Raw genomic sequence first — 23,471 nt, forward strand, 5'->3', positions numbered from 1 at the left:
AGAACTAAACTTACCAAACTTGCTTCATATGTAGGTACAGGCATCCCTGATTGGGTAACGTGTCTCGGTTGTCCTTGAGGTGAGAGGTTTGATCTAGGACCCAAAATTACGTTGGGCGGCACGTCGATTTTGGGTGGTTCCATGACACCTTTCTGATGGGGAGGTCCTTGTACGATGCGATTTTGACTAACTCCAGCCACGAGACCGTGCATTGGTCCTTTGTTCAATGGAGGACTTGCCACAGATGCAGTTAGTATTTGCTGTTGATGGATGTTGTGTGGCGGTTTCGCTTTGTTAATAACAGCCTGTTTGATTGGCTGTGGTTGCTGTTTCAAGTGGGCGACCTGAGTATTGATGATCTGAGTTTGATTGGTCATAATCGGGTTAACCATTGGCGACTTGGTAACAATAGTCGAGGTTTGCTGTTTGTTGACTTGCAACAGTTGTTTCTGTTGAGACGACAGAGCGGCCATTTGCCCTGGGGACAACATAGGAGGCTTAGTGCCCGGCATACCCTTATTTGAGACGCTCATTGGCACGCCTGACCGTGGTGAAGCGTGCGGTATTGAATAAGTAGCCATCGAAACGTTGACGTTCAACGCTTGACTCAAAGGGGTACTGGATTTAGAAACCACCGTCGGTTGTTGAATGGGAATAGGTTGACTGACTATGATGGTACTCTTCTTCACTGGCAACGTCTGAGGTTGCTGCTGTGGAGGATGTTGTTGCAGCTGCTGAGGTTGCGGCTGTTGTTGTTGAGGTTGTAAGGGCATCTGTTGAGAAACGACAGCTTTGGCTGCTTGAGATGACAGAACGTGCGCTTTTAGGCTTTGGGGCTTGGGTTTCTGTTGTTGCAGTGGTGACTGTACAGGTGGCTGCTGCGGTTGCTTTTGATGCTGTTGTTGAAACACGGATTGAGCCTGCTGCTGGGGTGCAACTATGGCGCTCTTCTGCTGATTTTCGTTTGTTTTGGGCAATGGAATATACCTTCCCTCTTCACATTCCCTCATAGGTGTCAACAATCCAGTAACAGGATCAATTAAATTAGTTGCTTCTTGAGCCATATCACCTTTCACTCTGCGCAACATCTTCACCTTCAAGCCTTCATGCGGTTTCTCTTTCACCTCTACTTTGGGTTCTTCCTTTTCAATTTCTTTGGGTTTTTCAGCCTCAACACTGTCGGATTCTGCTTTCGTTTCAACTTCAATCTTAGACTTTTCCTCTGACGAATCTTCAGATGGATCTGACGTTCTTCGATCTTTCTTTCTATTTCCTCTGGGTGACTTTCTAGGAGTTTCAGGAAGTACTTTATGCGCCGCAGCTTGTCTGGCTGAGCGCCTAGCGGTTTGATTGGTTGATGACCTCGTCACCATCACAGTATTTCGAACAACGTCTTCGATAGTATCATCAACAGTATTGCGCAATACGTCGCGCTCCTGTAGCCGCCTAGATTTTCTTGTATTGGCAACAGGTGATAAGAATTCTTCTTTGGTTTCGGTCGGTTTCGGTGACGGTTCTTTAATCACTTCTTTTACGACTTCTTTGACCACTGGTTGAGGATTTACAGCAGCTGGAGATTTAATAGTCAATATTAATCTAGGTCTTTCTTTATTTGCATTATTTTCATCTGAATCGTCACGGAATTCGTATACATCAGACGTGATCTCAGATTCAGATTTTGACAATTTCCGTTCTCCTTTCTGCCTGCCTCCACCACGTCCTCCGCGTTTGGATGGAGTCACTGGTTCTTTAGCAACTTTGCCGCCACGTCGAGTTTGAATGCCACTTCTATCAGATCCGGTGCGTGTTTTACGGCCTCGAGCTCTCCCTCCACGACGACCTCCACTACGAGGAGTTGTCTCTTTCTCATCATTTTCATGTGTTTCATCAAAGTTCTCCGTCATTTCGTCACACACTTCTTCCTTTTTCGGAGAATCTTCGGATTTGATATCTTCACCCTTACTATCGTCCAACCATTCGTCTTTACCAGTTTCGCTACTGTGATCGGATAATTCGTCCGCGGAACATAGAGTTTTGATAACAGAGTCGATGTTCACTTCTTTAGCTGACCAATAATCACTATCTTCCTTGTTGTCCAAGGGATCATCTTTTGATGTTAAAATATCGGCGCTAGAACGTTCTTTGCTAATATCGCTTAGTACGCTTTCAGTATCAGCTTTTTCTTCATCGGTTTCTTTGACAGGTTGAGAACCAGACTCAGTTGGATTTTGTTTAATAGTCTCCAACTTTGGTTCTTCAGTTTCCGTTTTAACTTCTTTAGAAGGCTGTTCGACATTTTCCGTTTTAGGTTCTTCTTTAATTTCAGGCTTTTCCTCTTTAACCTCTACCACTTCTTTCTTTAGAGTAAGATTTAATTCTTCTGTAACTTTCTCGATAGCTAGTTGTTTGAGTGGTTCTTCATTTTGTGAGGGTGGTGGTGTAGGTGGAAGAGTTTCTGGTTTCTTCTCTGGTTCTTTTGGAGGTGTTTGTACTATTACTGGACTGGGAGTAGACGTTCTTGTAACGTCCACTGAAACTTTCAATTGATCTGGTTCCACTTTCTCAACTTCTTTAGGAACGTTTTCTGGAACGTGAGATTGCGGTTTGGTCGTTTGTTGAATGATTGTAGGCTGCGACACTCGAACTTCGGGTATACTAACTAATTTTGGTGGTGTTTCTTTAATTACCGGCATGAACGGTTTTGAAGTGTTTACGGTGTTACTTTGACTCAGATGCGAATGAGTCGACATGATGATTGTTTGTTTAACATTATTTTGTGTTGTAGACACAATTTTACCGTCGTTTTTGTCGGATTGTGCTAGCATATTATCTTTAGTTACTGTAGGAGTCAAACCGTAATTTGTTGCTGGTATGTTACCCAAGTAACTGTAAGAAGTAGGTGGTAGCTGTCTTGCGGGTACTAGTAAACCTTGAGGTGGCAAAGATCGACTGACAGCAACATTAGCTTGAACCACCATTCTGGGCTGACTCTGTACAATATTAGTAAAATGAGATGTAGCATTTGGAGCGGTCTGAAAGACCATTCTCGGTCGTTCTTGTGGTGGTCTCGGGTCAGAAGTTGAAACCAAAACTGGTGGTTCTAAACTGTGAGCGATCTTCGCTTGCGGTAACAGTACAGTGGTAGCTTGCAGAGGCTTTGAGACCATGATGGGTGTTATTGGTAATCTACTGAGAGAAAGGTTGGTACTGGTAGCCAACTTCGTCGGCATCGAAACGGGAGAGTCGGCGGAACTACTAGGCAAGTTCTTCTGAGTTATTGGTGTACAAACTTGTATATTATGGATCGATTTTTGATTTGGTTGTAAGACCGGATAAGTTTGTAACTTAATCTGTTCCGGAACCGTTGAAATCTGAGGGTGTTCTTGCTTTGTTAAAGCGGCCAGTGGAGGATAAGTTGGTTCAGATATTTTAACAACTGGAGGACTTCCGTATGTTCTTAAAGAAACGGCAGTGACTTTAGTTTGTGTTGGTGTTACAGGTGGCGTTGTTGATGTTACTTTTGGAGATTCCGGTTTCGGTGGTTCTTTTCTTTCTATATTCCAAGCTTGCGAAATTACTGACCGAGATTGATCGGGCAGAATGGGCAAGCTTAAAGAAGCAGTTTTCGGTTCTTCTGGTTTCTTAATTTCACTAGGAACTGGTGCCTGTGGTTTAATAGGCGTAAGAGATGGTGGACTTCCAATATTGGGTGTCGCCTTAACAACGACTTTCTGCTCTTCACCAGCGTAGTAATTTGATATTTCGGGTGTCTTTGGTGTGGGTGCTGGTTCCGTAATTTCGGGTGTCTTCGGTGGTTGTTCAAATCGTACCGTCGTCTCTTCTTGTTCTTCTGTATCAGTATCGATCTGCAATTCGTGTTCGCTTTGTGGAGTTTCAGGCTTCACATCGATATCAGCCGCGCTCAAACTTTGCACAGCTTGTCTCATTTCTTCATCATCTTGCACAATGTTGTCGTCGGCGAGATTCGAAGATTGCTCGTTAGTCGTATTTATATCGTCTTCATTGTAGCACTCTTCAAATTGTCCGCCTCCAAAACTCTCTCCTAGAAGAGCTGCGACTGCATCCTCGGTTTCTTCTTGTGATATTACAACACGAGGCTTGTCTTCTGTGCTTTCCACAACCGGTTCTGTTTTAGGTTCTTCAACCTTTTTGGTTACTTCTACTGGTGTTTCAAATTCTGAAATCGATTTAACGGCATTTTCGTGAATTTTTTCATCGATCTCAGTACCACCAAAGCCTGGTAGGAATTTCTCTCGTTTTTTCTCTTTCGACGTAGTAGGTGTTTTAGGTATCGGGCTTATAAGACTTTCCCTAGGTATAGGCGATATTGAGAAATCTAAACTTGACGATGATTTGTTTTGTGGTGGACTAGGTGTCGTGTCCAATAAATTCGGTAAGCTTTGATTTTGAGACTTATTTTCCTCAACTTCAGTTTTAACTTCTTCCGCAGATGTTTCTTTTTTAACTTCAGATTTAACTTTATTTTTGTCGTGATGATGATGGTGGTGGTGTTTCTGTTTCTCTTCTTTACTTTTCTTACGCTTTTTCTTTTTCTCTCTTGCTTCTTTTCTGTCCTCTTTTTTGATATCATGAAATTCACTTGTTTCACTAAATCTAAACGAATCTTCAGCGGCATCATGCCCACTATCAACTTCACTCTTTATGACCAATTCTTCCATGCTATCATCTTTAATGTTAGCTTCAAGTTGTTTACCCATATCTGCATAATCCATACTGTTCTCATTAATATGTTCTGCAGCGGCAGCCTCCTCTTGTAGCCGCCTTTCTTTTTCTCTGCGCTTTTTCTCTTTTCGTTTTCTATGTTCTTCCTTCGATTCACGTTCTTTCTCCTCACACTTAAATATTTTTTCTGGTTCGCGATCCGAATCGCTTGCATAAATGGAACTTTGGACGTTTGATTCGTTAAATCGTTCGTGAAACAAGCTAGATTTGTGATCACTCTGTTCTGATTCTTTGATTCCGCTTTCGGAGTCTTCGGACAATGAACCAAATATATTTTCCATTTTTCCATCACGTTTTAAATCTGATTTAATGTCTGATTTGTTTTTCTTAGATTTTTTGGATTTATCTCTTTCGTCTTTTGACTTATCTCGTTTCTTGTCTTTCTTACTGTGTTGCTTTTTCTTATCATGATGTTTAGATTTTTCCGTACATTCTGTGAGAATGCTGTCAACGACTGTTTCGAGTTTGTTGCATTCCTCGCTACTAAGCGAATGTTTCTGGCGTTTCTGTTTCTTTTTGTGCTTTTTTCTGATTTCTGTCCTTTCCTTCTTTTCGATGTTTTCTTCGCCGGAAGAATTTTCGCCAAACGAATGTCTATTATTGAATCGTTCCGTTTTAATATCTAGAACAGGTGAGTTGGAATCACCGAATATCTGAGCATTCATCTGATCTACGATGGAATCTTGATGTTTGTCTCGCGATTTTTTAATGATTCTATTATATTCGTCTTTAACTTTAAACGGCTTCTCTTCAGAGTCTGCAAAACCTTGATCGACCTCATTATCTGAGAAAATTTCCAATTTAACTGGGTTCTGAATTTTTTTTATCTCATCATCGGATGTGTCACTCGTAATTCGAGATTTAGAACCTTTCCTCTGTAGTTTGCTTCTGAAACGGTCGTCTTCACTGGTTTCGTTATGTTCGGACTTAATTTGTCGCGGTCGTTCTGAATCGGAATCTGAATAGATTTCACGTTTCTTGTGACTTTTGCGAGTAGGTTCTTCTTCGTCAGAACTCATGATCAACATTTTGTTAGGTCGTTTCGTTTTATGGTCTAGTCTATTTTCTGACCGCTCTCGATCAGAATCTGAATCCTCGTCCCACGAAGTAGAACGTTTCTTTTCTTCACGTTTAGCACGACTCTGCTTTAACTGACTGAACTTTGCCTTAATTTTCTCTTGCCGTTTTTCCTCTTCTTGTTTCTGCATATTTTTGCAACTTCTTGCCTTCACTTTATCGTACATGGAAATATATGCAGGTTCATCGTCGACGATATCAAATATCGAATGTTTCTTTGGTTCGTCGGAATCAGAATTATCGGAACTGTTCTGAGTAAGTTTTCTTGATCTATCTTTTCTCTGACACTTTTTGTCATCGCTTTTGGGTGTTGTATTTTCTTCGCGGGATTTACATTTATCTATCGAATGTTTGTCCCTTCGATTTTCAGATTTCTTGGTTTCTTCTTTTTCTTTCTTGTCTTCTTCGTCGAGTTTTTTCTTTTCCTTGTTTTCTTTCCGTTGTTTTTGTTTTTCCATTTCTTCGTTAGATCGGAGATCCAATCTGGCCAAAAAATCTTTATCAGTCAATTCTTTAATGGGACTCTTTGGAGTACTAGGAGACTCTCGACATTCCTTCTCTCGACTTTTACTCTTGATTTTGTGTTTCTCAGTTTTCTGTTGTTTGCTTTTATGTTTATCGTCACGATCTTTACGCTTCTCTTCACTCTCTTTCGTGTTGTTGTGTTTAATTTTGTCCTCATAGACTTTACTGTTATTTTTGTGCTTGCTTTTTGTTTTTTCGTCGGATCTGTTACTATCTTTCGAGTCTCTGCGTTCGCTCAATTTTTTGTGATCTTGACTGAGCTTAATTTTCTTAATTTCATCAATATTCTCAACGGAATCATGAGAACTCAATCTCCTTTTGACCCCTACATTCGCAGGTAAACTGTTGTTTCTTTCTTTTCGTTTGTTGGCTTCGCTTTTATTTAGACTATCGTACGATTTAGTTCTGTCGAAATCGATGCTCATGTGCCTACTTTCAATCTTATTTTCGCGCATGTCATTCGTAAAATTCTTCTGCTTCTCGTGAACGTTGTTATCTCTGTTTTCTTTGACGCTTTCTTTTCTCCTCTCGGCATCTCGTTCTATGTGATGTCGACTTTTTTCATGACTACTCCGAGACTCGTGAGAATCTTTTTTGAAACTATCGTGTTCTTTGGTGTTTTTGTTGTCGTGTAAGTGATTATTATCTCTATGTTTACTGTCACTGTGATTCTCTCGGTGCCTGTGTTCTTCTTTCCTCTTATCGTGATTGTCCTCCTTGTGTTTCTTCTCCTCATCTCTCTTTCTTTCTCTTTCTAATCGCTCTTTCTCGATTTTTTCTTTTTCTAGACGTTCCCTTTCGGTACGTTCTTCTTCTTCGCGCTTTAGTTTCTCTTCCAACTCCCGCCGTTCGCGCTCTTGACGCTCTTGCTCTTCTCGTTCTCTTCGTTCTTTTTCTTCTCTTTCTCGTCGTTCTCGTTCCTCGCGCTCCCTCCGCCTCTCCCGTTCTAGCCTTTCTCTTTCGAGTCTTTCCTTTTCTAACCTTTCTTTCTCGAGTTCACTCTCCCTCTCTAACCTTTCCCTTTCTAGTTTCTCTTTTTCTAGCCTCTCTTTCTCTTGCTTTTCTTTCTCGAGACGTTCTTTCTCTAACCTCTCTCTCTCCAACCTCTCGTTTTCCAGACGGGCTTTCTCTAGCCTCTGATGTTCTTTCTTTTCGTCGGCTTTGACTCGTTCTTCTTGTTTATCACCACTAGAATCACTATATTTATCGTTATCTTCTACTCTCCGTACGCCCGCATCACTATTTCTTCTACTTTTGACGTCACCGCGCGGCGAGCCGCTGTTGGAGTCCCTCCGACACGTCACCTTGTCACTAGTTTTGTCGCTGGTTTTCACTGTTTTCCCGGTGAGTTTGTCCGTCGTCGGCACGCAAGCATTGCCGAGCGCAGACTGCGTCGCATTAGTGTCACTTGCGTTAGGAATGTTGACACTGTTTTTGTCACTAGTTTTTACCGGTGCTAGATTTGACACTACACCACTTCTATTTACATTCACTTTGCTAGATGTTCGATTATCACTAGAGACACTCGTGCACGGTTTGAGTCTGTTGTCACCGTGGTTGGCGCCCCTGGTTATTGTACTTGTGGTCGACGCTGGTGGGAGCGTTGGGAGCGTCGCTGACGTCGTTGGCGTCGGCGTGGTGGGCGTGCCGGGTGGTGCTTGCGGGTGGAGTACTGGGGGCGTCAGTTGGATTGGCGGGTGACTCGGAAAAGGGTACTGGAGACCTTTGGCTGCTGTCACGTTAGCACCTGTGGACAAACATCGAAACATCACCAACGCGTCATAATTATAAACTAAGTACATATTTCGTCTGAACTTCAAAATCGAAAGACGTATCCATTAGGATACCACGTGTCCCTTTAAACTCGTTCATGGAATAAGCATCTTCTGTATTAAAACGCGATGGTAACTTGTTGTCGCATCAGAGTATTGAAAAAAAGCATGGATTTGTTATTCATTATTCTGTATATTCTTCAATATTCCAATTCGTGTCAAGTTTGATGTTTTTGGACTATTCTCTCGTGCGATTGAAAATAAAACACATCCGAGTTGAAATCAATGCCAACATAATCATTAACTAATCATTTTTGTTTTGAATTTAAGGAAAATTTGATTTTATTAGAGCACAATACATTCCTTTTGGGCAACGATTACCGGAACAACGAAAAGGGGGGAACGAATTTTAATCAATTCTATTTCTACTGCACTTGTACAGTTACAGGTGTGACAAAATTTTGTGAAGTGTCAGCGAAGTAGTACGACCTATGCAACTGGTCTTAAAGTTAACCCTAATCTGTTTTATTTTCGATTTCACGAAACCATTATTGATACAATAAGTTTCTATGGAATTTCAGCTCTTATAGTGGTTTTCCATTGTATGCATGAACGTAGGAACTAAAAACTTACTTTACGTCACTGTGACGTCAGCTAGCAAATTTTGATTGATTAGATAAAGCACAAAAGTTACTAGAAGTAAGCGACCAAGTTTCGTATAATGAAAGGAAAACAACTTAGAAAGACGATTCTGTCAAATAATAGTAAATGGATTAACAATGGGTCTGGGTAAATCTACTTGCTTAAGGCTGTTGTTACGCTACAGTGAAAAGAAATAGTGTCGGCTCGACCCCTAAAAGAATCAATGGTGACTTGCAGTAACGACTCAAAAAATAATCATTTAATGGTTTTTAATGCTTTTGAAAGAAAAGAAATTAGATAATAATATAAATCGGTTAAAATATTTCTTGGTTGTAAAGCCCCCAAATTACAAATTGACTGCAGTAATTGTTAGTCCAAGAGAGTGGAAACTATAAGACGACTGAAAGTTAAATCATCTTACAAGAAAACTGGGGAATTGGAGTTTCAATATAAAATATTTTACCTGGGTAGGGTTTTTTGTACACAAAGATGTAAAGTATAATATAGTGAGAGATGTAATTTCGAAGACATTTGTCGCGCAATATCTGAGATAAACTAAAATATGGTTTTAAAAACTTGGTTATTTTTTTACGCAATTTATAGTTGTAGAGTCAACTGTAGTGATGAGATGTTAAATTATTTAAAGGAGCATGTAATTTTATGTTCCAGATTTTTGACGGATAGACAAATTTAGTTGCTAGCCAGTGTCTTTGAAAAACAATTTGAAACTGTAGTTTGAGTTTATACTGCCTAATAAAATCACTGACAACAGATGCCGTTAATTTTCGTGTCTTAAAAACTGTGAAATTCGATATTCGTAAAAATTATCTTAACTATTGTTCAGGATGCAAAAATGCGTAAGCTAAGAAAGTACAGTAATCGAGTCCACCGGACGAATGGCCACTTTTATATTTTCTCGAGCTTTCATGACTCCTGAAGTACGAAAACAAAACAGGGATCTCCTCTTTCTTTCCGTCCGTCCGTCCGTCTGTCTGTCTGTCTGGCGTCTGTATCCACTTTTATTAGACACGTAATCTCAGAAACTGCTTCACCGATTGTTGTCAAATTTTGTATGTATATTAGAAATATGTAGATTGTAGATGATTAAACCCCACCAGCAATTTGATGACGCCATTTGTAATATAATAAATTATAAATTAGCGTATGTCGCCATGAAAGAGAATGTTTTAAAAGAAGAATGTCCGTTATAATTACTTTCTAATAGTTGTGATTGGTATATAAACTCAGTTTACACTTTTGTAAAAAAAATCAACAATCAAGAATTAAACAAGAACCTCACTCGACTGTTGAATTTTCTACGTCCCGTAACATATTTCAATAAATTGTATTTTAAAATGATTTAAATGCTATACAAAATGTACTACTCTATATTGTGGTGTACGAAACCGCTTTCAATTTTTTTCGCGAAAACATTTTCAGTATATAATAACGTTGTATTACCAAAAAAAAAACATTCATAGCGCAGTGGGTTTTTAGGAGAACGGTCACCTGCGACCGCGCGTTCGAACTTGGTCGTTTCATTTTTGTTTTTCTGCGCTGTGACTAGTTTTCTTTTGTCCTATGACTAGTATTATCTATGTTGATGACGTCATCATTAAGGACGAGTCACCCTATTATCTCGAAAATTTGAGAATACACAATTTATTAATGGTAAAATAAGAATTATAATATTCAGAACATTTTGGTCGATTGTTGCTTAATTAATAATTTTTGTCCTTTGTTATGGGAAACAAACTCAATTCAAATCAAACTAATTTCTACGTGACATTCTTTCGATGCATAAACATAAATAAACACTTGAACTGCAGATTGCTATTACCTAGTGCCGAGAGGGCATTTTATCGCGTTGGTTGTGTGGTTTAAACATATTTTACATGGTCCGTACTTACAAGAATTTGCGCCCCCAGGGCGCAGAGGCTGCGGGGGTGTTATTTATGCAGCTTGTCTTTACTTTACAGGGTTATCACATTATTCTATAGGGGCGTGGGAAGTTTTGTCGAAATAAGCTTCGATCAATTGCGGGCATGCTAACACTGGATGCGACGTGATAATTCTTTTAAACGTCAAAGTGACAACAAGGCATATACATCAAAATTTCCATAAACATCTGTGGAATAAAATGGTACATCTGTGTGCCATGAAAATTGAAGTTTGTAGCGAGGCTGTTATTTTTTAACTTTTGTCTAATAACAAAAATATACAACCTTAACATTCAATGATTTCAAAGTTATAAGGTATCTTTTTTCTGGAAAAAAAAAACCAACACTTTTTAATTCATAGATAAAATTATTTAGGGGAAGGAAATAAAATGTTTAACGCAATTTAACGTTTTATGTTTATTTTTTCGCATTTACTCATCCCTTTGATATTATAAACACTATTATTGCTGAAAATCTTGAATTGCCTGACTCGTGGTACGAATGCGATGCAGTTATTTGACATGAAAAAACATAAATTGTCAAAAACTCACATTTTAAAACTGAGGTTATATTTATAAATTTCATTTAAATTTATAAAGTTCTGCAATATTTCACGGTAACAACTGAAAGTAAATAATTACTGGAATATTTTTTTTTACAATTTTTAACGTTTAACTCCCCAACAATATTTTTCATTGACCCTTAAAAGAACAAAAATCTTGACAGCACTGATCAATTTTCTCCGCAAACGTGCTGTTTTCAAAAGATTTCTTCTATAAATTGTTATTAAACTATGTATTTTTTACTTCCCGAGCGTAAGCAAAAGACGTATTGTAATCGAGTTCGTCGGCCGGCTCTCTACTTTTGCATTTTCTCGACCTATCATGACCCCTAGAGGACGAAGAAATAGGTCTCCCGTTTCCGTCTGACTGTCCGTCTGTCTGCCGTCCCGGATTTTTATTAGACAGATAATCTCCGAAAGTACTGGATCACCAGTACCACTAGTACAGTCGAGGCCTTTAATAATGACCGCCTCCCGTGGCCATGGTGCTAGCCATGGACTGCCGAAATTACCCGAGCCCTTAGAGAAAGGTGAATTTTGATAAATGCAGATTTGTGTTTGCAGTTGTAAACCAACTTGCCTTTCTCAAACCGCTCGGGTACTTTCGGCAGTCCATTGCTAGGACCGGGAGGCGGTCATTATTAATGGCCTCGACTGTACCACTAATGTGATGACGTCACTTCAAAATTGTACATAGTAATTGAGTTTTAAATTGTATCAAATAACATAGTCTTACACATGTAGTTTATGACTCCGAATTGAGATTTTACCGGAAACGTCCAGATTTTTGGAAAAAAAATCAAAATTAGGAATCAACATTTTGGCATTTGATTTGGAATATACAAAACCGAATACTTTGAAATCTTGCAGATGGTTTACAGTTATGATAAGCATGATAAAATTTTAATCACAATATATTTACTTATCCCCTCCATAAAATTGATGACGTCAGCTCAAAAATTTGCCGAATAAATCCTGTCTAAAAGGCACAAAATATGATGAGTCTGTACTTGTGATTTATTTTTCCATTAATATTTTTTGGATTTGCATATACAGGTGACTCAAAAATATTAATGAATGTGTGAATTTATTTTATTGATTTAATCAGAAACTACAAAACCGAATGATTTGAAATCTTGGAGATGTTTTAAATTTATCATAAGCATGGTAAATTTTTGATCAAAATGTATTTGCTCATCCCCCCTAAAAAATTGATGACGCCACCCCAAAATTTTGCTGAAAAAATGCTATCTTAAATGTGTAAAGAATGATCAGTCTATGCTTGTGATTTATCACTGCATTAATAATATTTTTTTAGATTTGCTTATACGGGGTGTCTGAAAAAAATTAATGACTGAGTCAATTAATTTTATTGATTAAATCAAGAATTGCAAAACTGAATACTTTGAAATCTTGCAGACGTTTTAAAGTCATTCTAAGCATGGTGAACTGTTAATTCTAATAAATCTGTTTATTTCCCCAAAAAATTGCTGACGTTATCTCAAAATTTTGCGGAATAAATTCTACCCAAAATGTGCAAAATATGAGTTTTTACTTCTGATTCATCATAGCATTCATATTTTTTATTGATCAAATTAAGAACGAGTCATCCCATTTTCTCCAAAAAGGTGAAAATACAAACATCTTTATTTAATAAGACTTATAATAATGATGAACATTTTGTCGATTGTAGCTTACTAGTTAATTGTTTTGTTCCTCTGTTTTGAGGGGTCGAACTCGGAATGTTTAGGGAATCTAACAATTTTTTTAAATTATTTACGAAATCCTTCGTCTGTGTATCTGATTATTACCTATGAAATGAAACAGGATTGCTTTCTTTGCACGCTCTATGCAATTATACGCACAACACGATTTCACGATGTTTAACAAATAGTCCAATAAAATACAACTTAAGAAGACTGTAGACATTTAAATAAGGTAACTTGAGCCTAAAAAGCGTAAATTTGCAAAAATACACCTTCAAACACCATGCGACAGCACGAAAGAAACCTCCAGAAGCACAGTGCTTTGCAGTTTCGCGTCAATGTTTTGCCACCCAGAGAGCCCTATCTCTGTCCCACTGTGATGACATCGCGCGTCTCTCTCTAAGTTACTTCCATATAATATTATTTCTATGAGTCGAACGTATTCAAATCAAATTCATTTCTACGTGACATTCTTCAGATGTATAAACATAAACACTTTCAAGTCGTTTTACTCATCGAGGATAATCTAAGGTCATACAGTAATGGAGACCATTGGTCAATTTGGTATTCGTTTCTCAATATTTCATAAGGCCGTAGCTAGGGGAGGCTAGGACATGCTCCCCTAGATACAGACAAGTTATAATTAACCAAATGTGAATTACAGTATCCAACAAATAAAATGTAGTGTTTTATTCAATAAGCAATAATAAATAATAATAAGTCAGAGCAATAAAAGAGTCTGGACCGTTGCATTGTCATCCGGTTATTGCAATTCGTAGAAACCGTGTTTTAGTTTCGTTTGTATTTCACGGTCACGTCTAGAAATTGATAAGTGTTATGGCTATTTGTCTTAAATTACAAGTACTATACAAGGTGTTCATTTTATCTGTTCACACCTGATAATTTTTGCATACGCAATATATTATCGTACACCCTAGAGATGACTTCGTGCAATTTAATTTTTTTTTAATACGCAATTACAGAAAAAAAAAGACAAAGATGTCAATGCCAAAATTGAAAAAAATAATTCAATTTATTTTAAAATGCCCCGCTACAAAATTGCAATGCGAAAAAAAAAATCGACACAGACAGATAGACAGACGGAAACGGAAGATTACTTTTTTTGTACTTCAAGGGTGATGAAACGTCAAGGAAACATGAAATCGAGAAGTAAAAAGCCAAAAATGGCCAACAAAAGTAGCATTTACATGTACCTTAGTGAGCTCCTGACGGTGGCAATTTGATTTCCTAGCACAAAAACTTGGGATTGTTGTAACTAACACTATGCGTGATATTAAAAGTGCGAAAGGTTGAAGCTGGTGTATTATATAAAAACAGCGGTCTTAATAAAATAGTTAAATTAATGAGGTGTACGCTCACCGAATTACCTAGTTACATTAAGGGGGAAAAACCAGTCCATGAAATGGTATTTGATTCCTTGAGTTCAATTTTTTAAACATAATTTTTAGATCGGATGTTGTCAGTTACGATTGTCTAAAAAAAAGTTGGCGAACTCTTGCTTCAAATATTTTATCCACAACCTTCGTGATAATGTTAAAACTTTTTCCTAATTTAACGCACGTAGTTCACGGTTTCTAGCCTGAATAGCTTGTTTTGGTTATACCCCACAATCAATATTGTAACTTTTCCAAAAAGTTTTGCGGTGTTTTTATCATTCATAAAATAATAATTAAGAGGTACAGGCAAATGTAGTCACATAATAACAAATTACACATTTTAATGTACTGTATGTAACTGCGTATGTCACTGACCGGCAAATAAAAACCGCCCACCCTGAAATATTTCGGAAAACCACTTCAAAAATTATATTTTAACTAGTGATTGCATTTATTTGTCCCTTTTTGTATACCCTGTGCAAATAGTGAATGCTTCTTTACATAAAATTAAAATCACTAGTTAAATTAATAATTTCTAAAGCGATTTTTTTTTGCCGGCCAGTATATATTTACTTTTAGAAATGTACTTTAGCATTATAGTTAATTTTTGTCGTTAAAGTAACATTCGAATTTATTTTTACAATTTCGGATTTAAATTAACCGGGAGTGTGAAAACAAGCGTACATACCTTAGGATTGAAATATTATTTAATCCCTAGGGCGAAAATGCGAGCCTGTCATTTTACAAGCGTCAACTACCAGTAGACACTAACACAAATTTCTAATAAAAATAAATTGGGCTGTCACAATTTTTTAATTTTAAATAGTTTATTAAAGACACATTTTGCTGTTTTAACATAAAACATGATGTAAACTGCATTTTTTGTTTAAAATGTTGTGTCGTCCCTGTCAGAACATATTAATTTTTGTGTGAATGTAAATTTTTCGGTTCTCGTCTTTCGGGTGATCCACAATGATTTTGAATAGAGGAATGCAAAATTAGTACCTTACGTAATTTTTGCAAAGTTAATAACTTTATCATTCTTTTTTAACCTGACGCATATTTACATTTGACTATTTCCTTTAAAAAATTTCATAACGACCAATAAAAATAGAATTTCAGTTTTGCCCTAGTGCCAAATTATCAGATTTAACATCTAGTTGAATAATAAATAATTAGACAAATTTCAAATTTTTGTAAGGTACAAATATTACATGTACATTTAAAGAAACTTTTGCATTTTAACTCTCTGTCTAGTACACACGAAAACAACGACCCCTGCATTTTTTTTTAATCACACTGCATACCTTTTGCAACAGTGTTCCACAGAACCTTGATTACGCTTTTCTTATATTCTGTACCATCACATCGTCTGATATTGATGGCGAAATCTGTTAATGTCACGGCGAGTTCCGATGCAGTTGTATTTCTTTCAAAAATATACCCTCTTGCTACACAAAAACATTAAAATTGCTTCCATATAGATCCTTTGATTTTTTAAGGTTAAGTGGAGTTTATTTATTTACACATCTATTTTATAACATAACTTTAAACACGTCAATCTCTTTTAATTTTACCGGAATAGAACAATTTTTTTTTTTTCAGGAAATAGTCCGCAAAATATCCGCTCGTGCAAATCAAGTTGTTTCCTAATTTTCGACAATTTGGCAAGCACTCGGAGTATTATCATTGGCTATGTATTTTCGCACAAGGGCCGTAGTGTGATCCATAGTAACCACATTGTTAATGTAGGCATCTTTTTCAAATGGTTAATATCTTGATACTTTGATTTAAAAGGGCAAAATACAACAATTGTTTCGAGAAGCACAGCTCGCTTGGCGCTTTGTCAAAAAATTATTTTCAAGCGCCAGAATACCATATCAAATAATTTTATTAAGAGCACTTGTGAGTTTTCTTAATTTTCTTTTTTGTTGTTGGCAATAAAAATTGGGACTACTTATATCAACCAAAGTTTTTTTTCTATTCCTTATGCTATTTGCAGGGTCAGATTGCAAAGTTATTAAAATAAATTTCTAATACTCAAGTTGAAAGACCGTTCAAAGTTTGTAAAAGGAGCGTTAAGTGAAAAAAAAAATATATTTTTTTATTGGTTGCATTAAATCCAACAATCGGACCTAAAGATAAATAATAGTTAATAATGCTCTTACACTTTTTTAATACATTTTGAAGCTGAGATATTTAACGAGTTTTTATTAAAAGTTTCGCGTCTGTACGCATATTTTGGCATGTTAAAAAAGCAACATGGCCTGGCTTTCCATTTAATTATTCTAATGATTGGGAATAAATCATTCCAGATTAGCTTCATGTTATCACATCAGTGTTAAAACTCTGGAAAATGGAATACACACTTCGGGATTATGTCGCATTGGGGTTACTCCTTCAACAGCTAAATGGAAAATGTTCGTAAATTAATACTTCTTAATGTAGAAAATGAAAAAAAAAAAAAAAAACATAACAAATTGACCATTAACAGCAGCACAGAAATAATTAGAAAAAAAAACCACTTTTAATTATCTATTTAACTAACTATTTCCTATAACTACATATATACATTCAAAGAAAGAGTCTGTGATTAAAAACTTTCATCAATCTGCCAGACAAGATACAGAAGATTGATTTTCTGAAGTTATTTTCGATTTCAGATTTTGTTAGCATCGATTCAAGGCATTGTCATTGAGACGATGTCTTTTCTTTGTACAGTGTGTACGTTCCTATATTAAAGAAAGTAAAACTTTATACATATTTGCAATGCGTTAATTAGGTTAAGAGTGCCAAAGTAATGTTGTGCTGACAAGTTCAAATTTCTTTCAGCCACAAAAGTCTTGAAGTGTGTCAGCAACAACAAATCACAAATAAAACGAAGTGTTAGATATAACATTCGTAGATATGTTGTACCCTGTGTTGTCAAAGATTTAGGCGTACCCTCAGTGTTTCTTTACCTTCCATTTGCAATTCAATTGTGTTCAGAAGATTGCCTCAAATCCACTTATTTCTTTTAAAATTAGTCATTGAACATTGGCCATGTTTGTAAAATTCGTAACGAAGGTGAAATAATTAAGTATACGGTTTTAATTAGTTACTGGATTTGATCCATCATATGGCACAAATGCTATTGCACATAAACCTGCTTATTTTTATGATAATAAATTATTTGCCAACGGATATTTTACAAATATTTTTGAGATATTAGGTCGATTCTATTTTCATTTTGAAACTTTTGCTATTATTTTAGATGTAAAGTAACAATAATTATAATTGTGTTTTGTATTAGTAAGCGTTTGGCATCCACAATGAGCAATGGAAGTATATCTTCAGATACAGTGTTTATTCAGTAGTCGATGCTGCGACATGAATCCAACTGCATCTGAAGATTTAATAAGACAAAAAATATCTTTAAAGGAACTCTAATCTGTAACAACATGTAACTAAAAAATTTGAAAAAGGTGAGTCATAAAAACAATTAAAAAATATTCAACGTTAAATGTATAACGATGTCACAGATTGCTAATGTTAAATATTAAAGCGATACCATTAGTTTCGTTTCTACTGTTATTTCACCAATATATTATACAAAAGTATATCTTGTTTACCTGTAGTAAGATTGGCAATAGAAAGTCACAGATTTGCTGTTTCATTTATAAACATTTTTGATGTGATATAGCAAACTGGAGGTCATTTTGAGAATTCTTACATGAATGTATTCACAGTTTAGTTAAAATCCCATCTATGGTTTTTAAAGTAGCATGAAGTTCAGCCACCCTTATACTCGCAAATTCAAATTAAAATTTTTTATTATATAGTCTCTATCCCACCATGTGATACTTCAATTCAAATTTATTTTCTAAGCAAAATTGTAAAAATATGCAGTTCTCGGGTAATTTTTAAAACGGATGTCTTTTTTCTTACTTACTATGTAAAAATTATGAAGATTTAAGTTGGGACTTGATCTTTGGTGTAACTTCTGATTCTACGTAGTTATAATTTTAAAAATATCCTCACAAAAATAAAAGAATAAAAAAGGGACAAATTATTACCGCATTCCTGATCGATTAGCCCAAAATAACAAACGTTTTCTAATTTAACCTACCTACTTCCGAGGCAGTGTATATAATTACCCCGTATTTCTCGAGCACGATTTAGCTAAACCCTTCTTCCATCTGGATACGTAAATCTATATAACGAAAACACCTACGTCAAACTTACCAGCAGATCTTGGGGAAAGCATCGTAGGAGTTTTGGGTAGCTGAGTAGCGGTTGGAATTGGCGGTGCCGATGAAGGTAGTGGTGGTATAGAAATCTGGACATTGCTCACGACCCTTTGAAACGAACTGAATTCCTTCGGTTCGTATTTTTCCCCAACGTTTTCCAACCTCTTCAAATCCTCGTCGAAAACCGACCTCTTGGCCATCACAGACTTGACAATTTCCGAAGGCTGCACCTCCTTTAGATCTAAATCCAGCAATTTATGCCTCAACCTGAACTTCTCCCTCGTTGCATCCGACTTGGCGAGGGCATCGCCTCCGGCGGCACTTAGCGCCCTGGAGCCGGACCATTTCTCGTACTTTTCGACTAGCGACCGTATTCGCTCGTCCAGAGACGGACTGGGCGGTGTGATGTCGCTATCACTCGAGTTCGAGCTGAGACTGGGTGGGCGCGGAGGCGGCGATGCCGGCGGTGGGACGTGCACTGGACTAGGCGGCTTAAATAATAAAAATAAATAATTTATTATTTCATTCTTTAACATAATAACGGTGTCTATATTAAATTATTGTAGAGATTAAAACAGAACAACTAGTTGTGTCAATATTTCTGCTATTATCTTTGGACGATTTCTAAAAATGACTACTCTCCTTTTTGACACAAAAGATAAGAACATGGACAAACAGAATAACGATTGCACTTTTAGATATGACTGACTATTGACATGATTTGTTTTGTGTTTTATAGAAAATTTGATGTTTTTTTTTTAAATGTGATTACGCGAGTGGAACGCTCGAGAAGATGTGGGTGACGTTCGTGACGAGTGCGAATAATTTTTTAAATATTTAACGTTTTTGAATGTATTATTGGCATTTTGAAAAAAAAAAAGTCCCTGTGTAGAATAGGATGTTTTAATAGTACAAACATTTTTTAATACCACTAATACAACGTGGTGGTACATTTTCTGTTTTTTGAATACTAATAATAGAACTGTATCTTAAAATTACAGGTTTTAAAATTTTAGCAACTTCATATACATCACATTTAAGAAATACTCTTCTTTTTTCTTTTGCCAAGAACGTATCCAAAGTTTTACTGTGTCGTGAGGTCTATATCACTGCTATTTTTTTTCGTGATTAACTAGGCAAACGACTCTTAACATGTTTTAAAAACTTTTGAAAGAATTTTGTTGTGATGTATTATGAAAATTTTTTTTTTATCAGATTTTTTCTCAAATTTTTCTTTTCATTTTAATTCTTATATTTCAACCAACTCTGCTTTCGCTTTATGTCTTTATTCCAGGTTCTGCATTGGGAACAAATTTGTTCAATTGTTAAATAGAAATGATCAGTAAAGAAAATTGGGTTGAAAATATTTAGAATACGACTATATTGCTTTTATTAATGTAAAAAAATTGTTCAATAACTTCATAATTTCTACACAGCTCATCCATTTACTTTTATAGGCTAGTGTTTTTTCATGTTTTCACTTTTTTTCTTGCACTTCGGTATTTTTCATTTATTAATTATATAGCAGCCATTGTGATAAATTAATTTCGTTCTATGGACACCTAAGCCCACACAAAAATGCCGAACATTAATGTCACAAAGGAACGTAAACTAAACAAGAGCAAAAAAGAATTGTTTTCTATTAAAACACACCTTATATGGGCATAAATAGTTACCTGATCTGCCCTAATTAAAAGACCGTTATAATTTATTGATATTGTTTATATCTGATAAGTTATGGCACCAGCTTTTTTCATGTGGCTGTATTTTAATTAGTTTATTAGTGCCGCAAAATTTATAGAGGCATTTGCAAGACTCCATGGTACGGGTAAAGCAGTGACTAAAGCAGTACAGCTTATACGCTGATTCGGAAGTAGTCGAATATTAGCTCGTGTTTATGTACACTGCTCCGTTTACTGTTTTCACCAACTTCTGCCGTTTGAACGAATTTCCTGTCTACGCAAAATAGTCAGTAAGTTGACGACTAATTTTTTAGTAAATAACTGAATTTGACTAAATAAGGCAAGTTAAATATTCTTTTGTATGTATTAAATAAAATTATGCTTTTAATGACAAAGTAAGTTAAACTACACAACAGTGGACTCGAAAGTGTTACAGTAAGCTGTTATCCAGAACTTTTTACTTTTAAGCAGAATGTTACTATTTTTTCTTAAGCTGAAAGTATTTGTTGGTAGTCATAAAATATTCTATAGGTATACTATTACCAACTCCACTAACAAAGAAATCTTGCTAAATCTTTTTTATTAGTTTCTGTTCAAGTATGGTAAGAACACTTATGTGACAAGTGCATCAAAAAATAATCCATATCTTGCAAAAAATGTTTGAAAAAAATGTTTGTGAAGTACTTGTAAGCGCATACGCAGAACCAAAACACGGTACAGTTTATTAATCGTGACTCATGAGGGTGGGAACAGAAACATTTCTTCAGTTAGACAGATTAGTGTAACAGACAGACGTTAAGTTTTGTATAGGTTTGAAAATTGAGTTTTGAGTGATCCTGGTGAATTATTTATATATTAAAACACTGTTATTTCTATGTATTGTGATATGTTAGTGAATGACTGACAGATTCCAACTATCTGTCTTTTATACAAATTCTAAACATGTAATGTTTTCTCTGCATCAGAATTAGTATATTACATACCGAGGCGGGAAGTGTTTCATTACCGTCGAACGCCAGATTGTTGAACCAAGACGCGTAGCATCGAGATCAACAGGCGTGAGACGGGAATGAAACACGTCCACCGAGTGTATGTATACTATTTTATTCACAATCATTATAAATAAAAAAAAAAATAGAAATAAAAATTCACTTCACTTATTTTATAATAGCAGGCGTTCTATGTCAAAGTTGACATTATAACTTGTCAAGTTTTTTGTTAAATTATCACAGGTCTACAAAAAAAAAAAAACCGAAGTCATACACTTGTCGTCTTTTGGGCATAAATGACTTCCTTGTATCCTAAAACTTCTATAAAAATGATTTTTGCCGTTTCTACACGTCTAGTTTAATTTTTATTGGGATCCGAAATACCAAAAAACACGATTTTAACACTTTTCAAAAAAATACCTTGGAAAATAATAATTTGAGTTATATCTAAATAATATTGCAGTAATTTTTTATCTTCAAAAAATAATTTTAGTCCAGGTAAGGAAATTGTGGACACATGCTAATTTTTCATTGTTGGGTGGACCATTTCACTTTTAACTCATATGTGAACATCTTTTAATCTTACCAACAGCGACTTTTATAGTAAACAAAGCTATGCTACGAAAATATATTTATAACATTCCATATATGTATGTATAAGTGTTCAAACATGAAAACCAGATACATTTTAAAAGCAAATACGAAATCTTAAACTGATCGTGATATACATTTAATATATAGACCAACTGTAAACAAACGACACATTTTTATGGCTTATTTTTCGATCACATTAAGAGTATTTATGTATTTATTTATTCTTTAAAGAAATGTCTCCATTCTTATTCAACATATCCTTAAATTTGCTTTTTACCCCATGCCAACATTTCCACTAATAAACGAATAAACCCGTGTTGTACTTTAACCGCGTTTTGTAGATATCCGTTCCACTCTGCCGAATGTCTCGTACGCTATTAAACCCAAAGCTACTCTTAAAACTTCTTATTTGTTCCAAAGACAATTTGCAAAGTCCGCACCCTATACATTTTTTCAGTTATTTACCTTAGGATTCGAAATGCGGGGGCTCGTAACCGCCGGCGGGGGACTAGATAGGACGTTGTCTTTCTGGCCTTTGATTCCTGCCACCGAGACGCTGCCGCGGTTCAGGACCTGCGCCGCGAACCGCGGAAGCGGCAGAGTCAGGGGGCCCTCCCGCTCCCGCGGGATTCTGCGAGGCTCGCTGGGGGTGAAATGCTCAGGACGCTCGTCCACCAGTGGCGTGCCCGGCCTGGAACCGCCTACGCTCTCCGATCCGGAATGGTCGTAGTGGTGGGTCCTCGAGCCGCTGTCGCTGCCGGCGGTCTTGCGTCTTTTGCAGATAGGGTGTGGTAGGTAGGTATTACCTCGGTCGTGCGTCACATCTCGTGTGTGCTTGTTGTCGACAGACGGCCTCCTTGAATGATGCTTCACGTTGGGATCAGAGAGCCGCCTCACCTAGAAAAGATTTACAAAATTAGTCATATTAGGTAGAGTGGAAGAAGAGCAACAATGTAGACAAAGAGGATTGAAACTCGATGTAAATCTAACTTTCCATTTTATTGATGGAAATTTATTTCATATTTTTTTCAATCAGGTTATATCTATTTAGTTCTGATATATGTATAAAATGTAACACTGTGTTACCTATAGACAAACTAAATCAATTTATAAGTATTTAATTTTTTGAAGGATCCTGTGTCAGCAATTTCACCAACTCAAAGAACATTATTGAAGCGCAAACAATTTCAAGCCTCACGCTTTATATTTCAATAATTTATTCTTTTCAGATAATGTCATTAACTTTGTGGGCAATGACGTTAATAATATCAAAAATTTCAAAAAAGTAGGAAATATTAGTTCGAGATAAATGGATGAATCGTAAAATTTCACTGTCTAAATACTACAAAAAAAAAATTGTTAGTTCAATAGAACGTCTCTTGATACACATTTAATTAAACAAGTCTACCTTAAAATTCTGTGATTTTTTTATGATAGCACCTGTAAGTTAAAATCAAAATAAGGGTGGATTAGCTGTATGTAAAGGAGCATGCTATGTATAATTTTTTAGTACAGACAAACGTATCAATTTAGACGGTTATAATAAGAGTACTGTGTTTCCAGAATTTTATCCTAAAATTTATAATTTTTTT

At 36.2% G+C, this 23,471-nt stretch overlaps 1 protein-coding gene across 5 annotated transcripts in view; it reads right to left on the reverse strand.

The window, feature by feature from the left end:
- The window catches only part of LOC135131903 (protein split ends-like), a 139,427-nt gene that overhangs the window by 20,772 nt on the left and 95,184 nt on the right, over positions 1-23,471 (reverse strand). For all 5 annotated transcript variants that reach the window (XM_064059762.1, XM_064059760.1, XM_064059763.1 and 2 more), the window contains 3 exons: positions 22,345-22,771; positions 18,610-19,105; positions 15-8,113 (listed from right to left, as the gene is read on the reverse strand). In XM_064059762.1, coding sequence (XP_063915832.1) covers positions 15-8,113; positions 18,610-19,105; positions 22,345-22,771 — 9,022 coding nt within the window. The remainder of the gene's footprint in view (positions 1-14; positions 8,114-18,609; positions 19,106-22,344; positions 22,772-23,471) is intronic.

The sequence above is a fragment of the Zophobas morio genome, unplaced genomic scaffold (assembly GCF_036711695.1).
Source record: "Zophobas morio isolate AGI-343-1 ecotype UQ-CSIRO unplaced genomic scaffold, CSIRO_AGI_Zmor_V1 ptg000021l, whole genome shotgun sequence".
NCBI classification, from domain to species: domain Eukaryota; kingdom Metazoa; phylum Arthropoda; class Insecta; order Coleoptera; family Tenebrionidae; genus Zophobas; species Zophobas morio.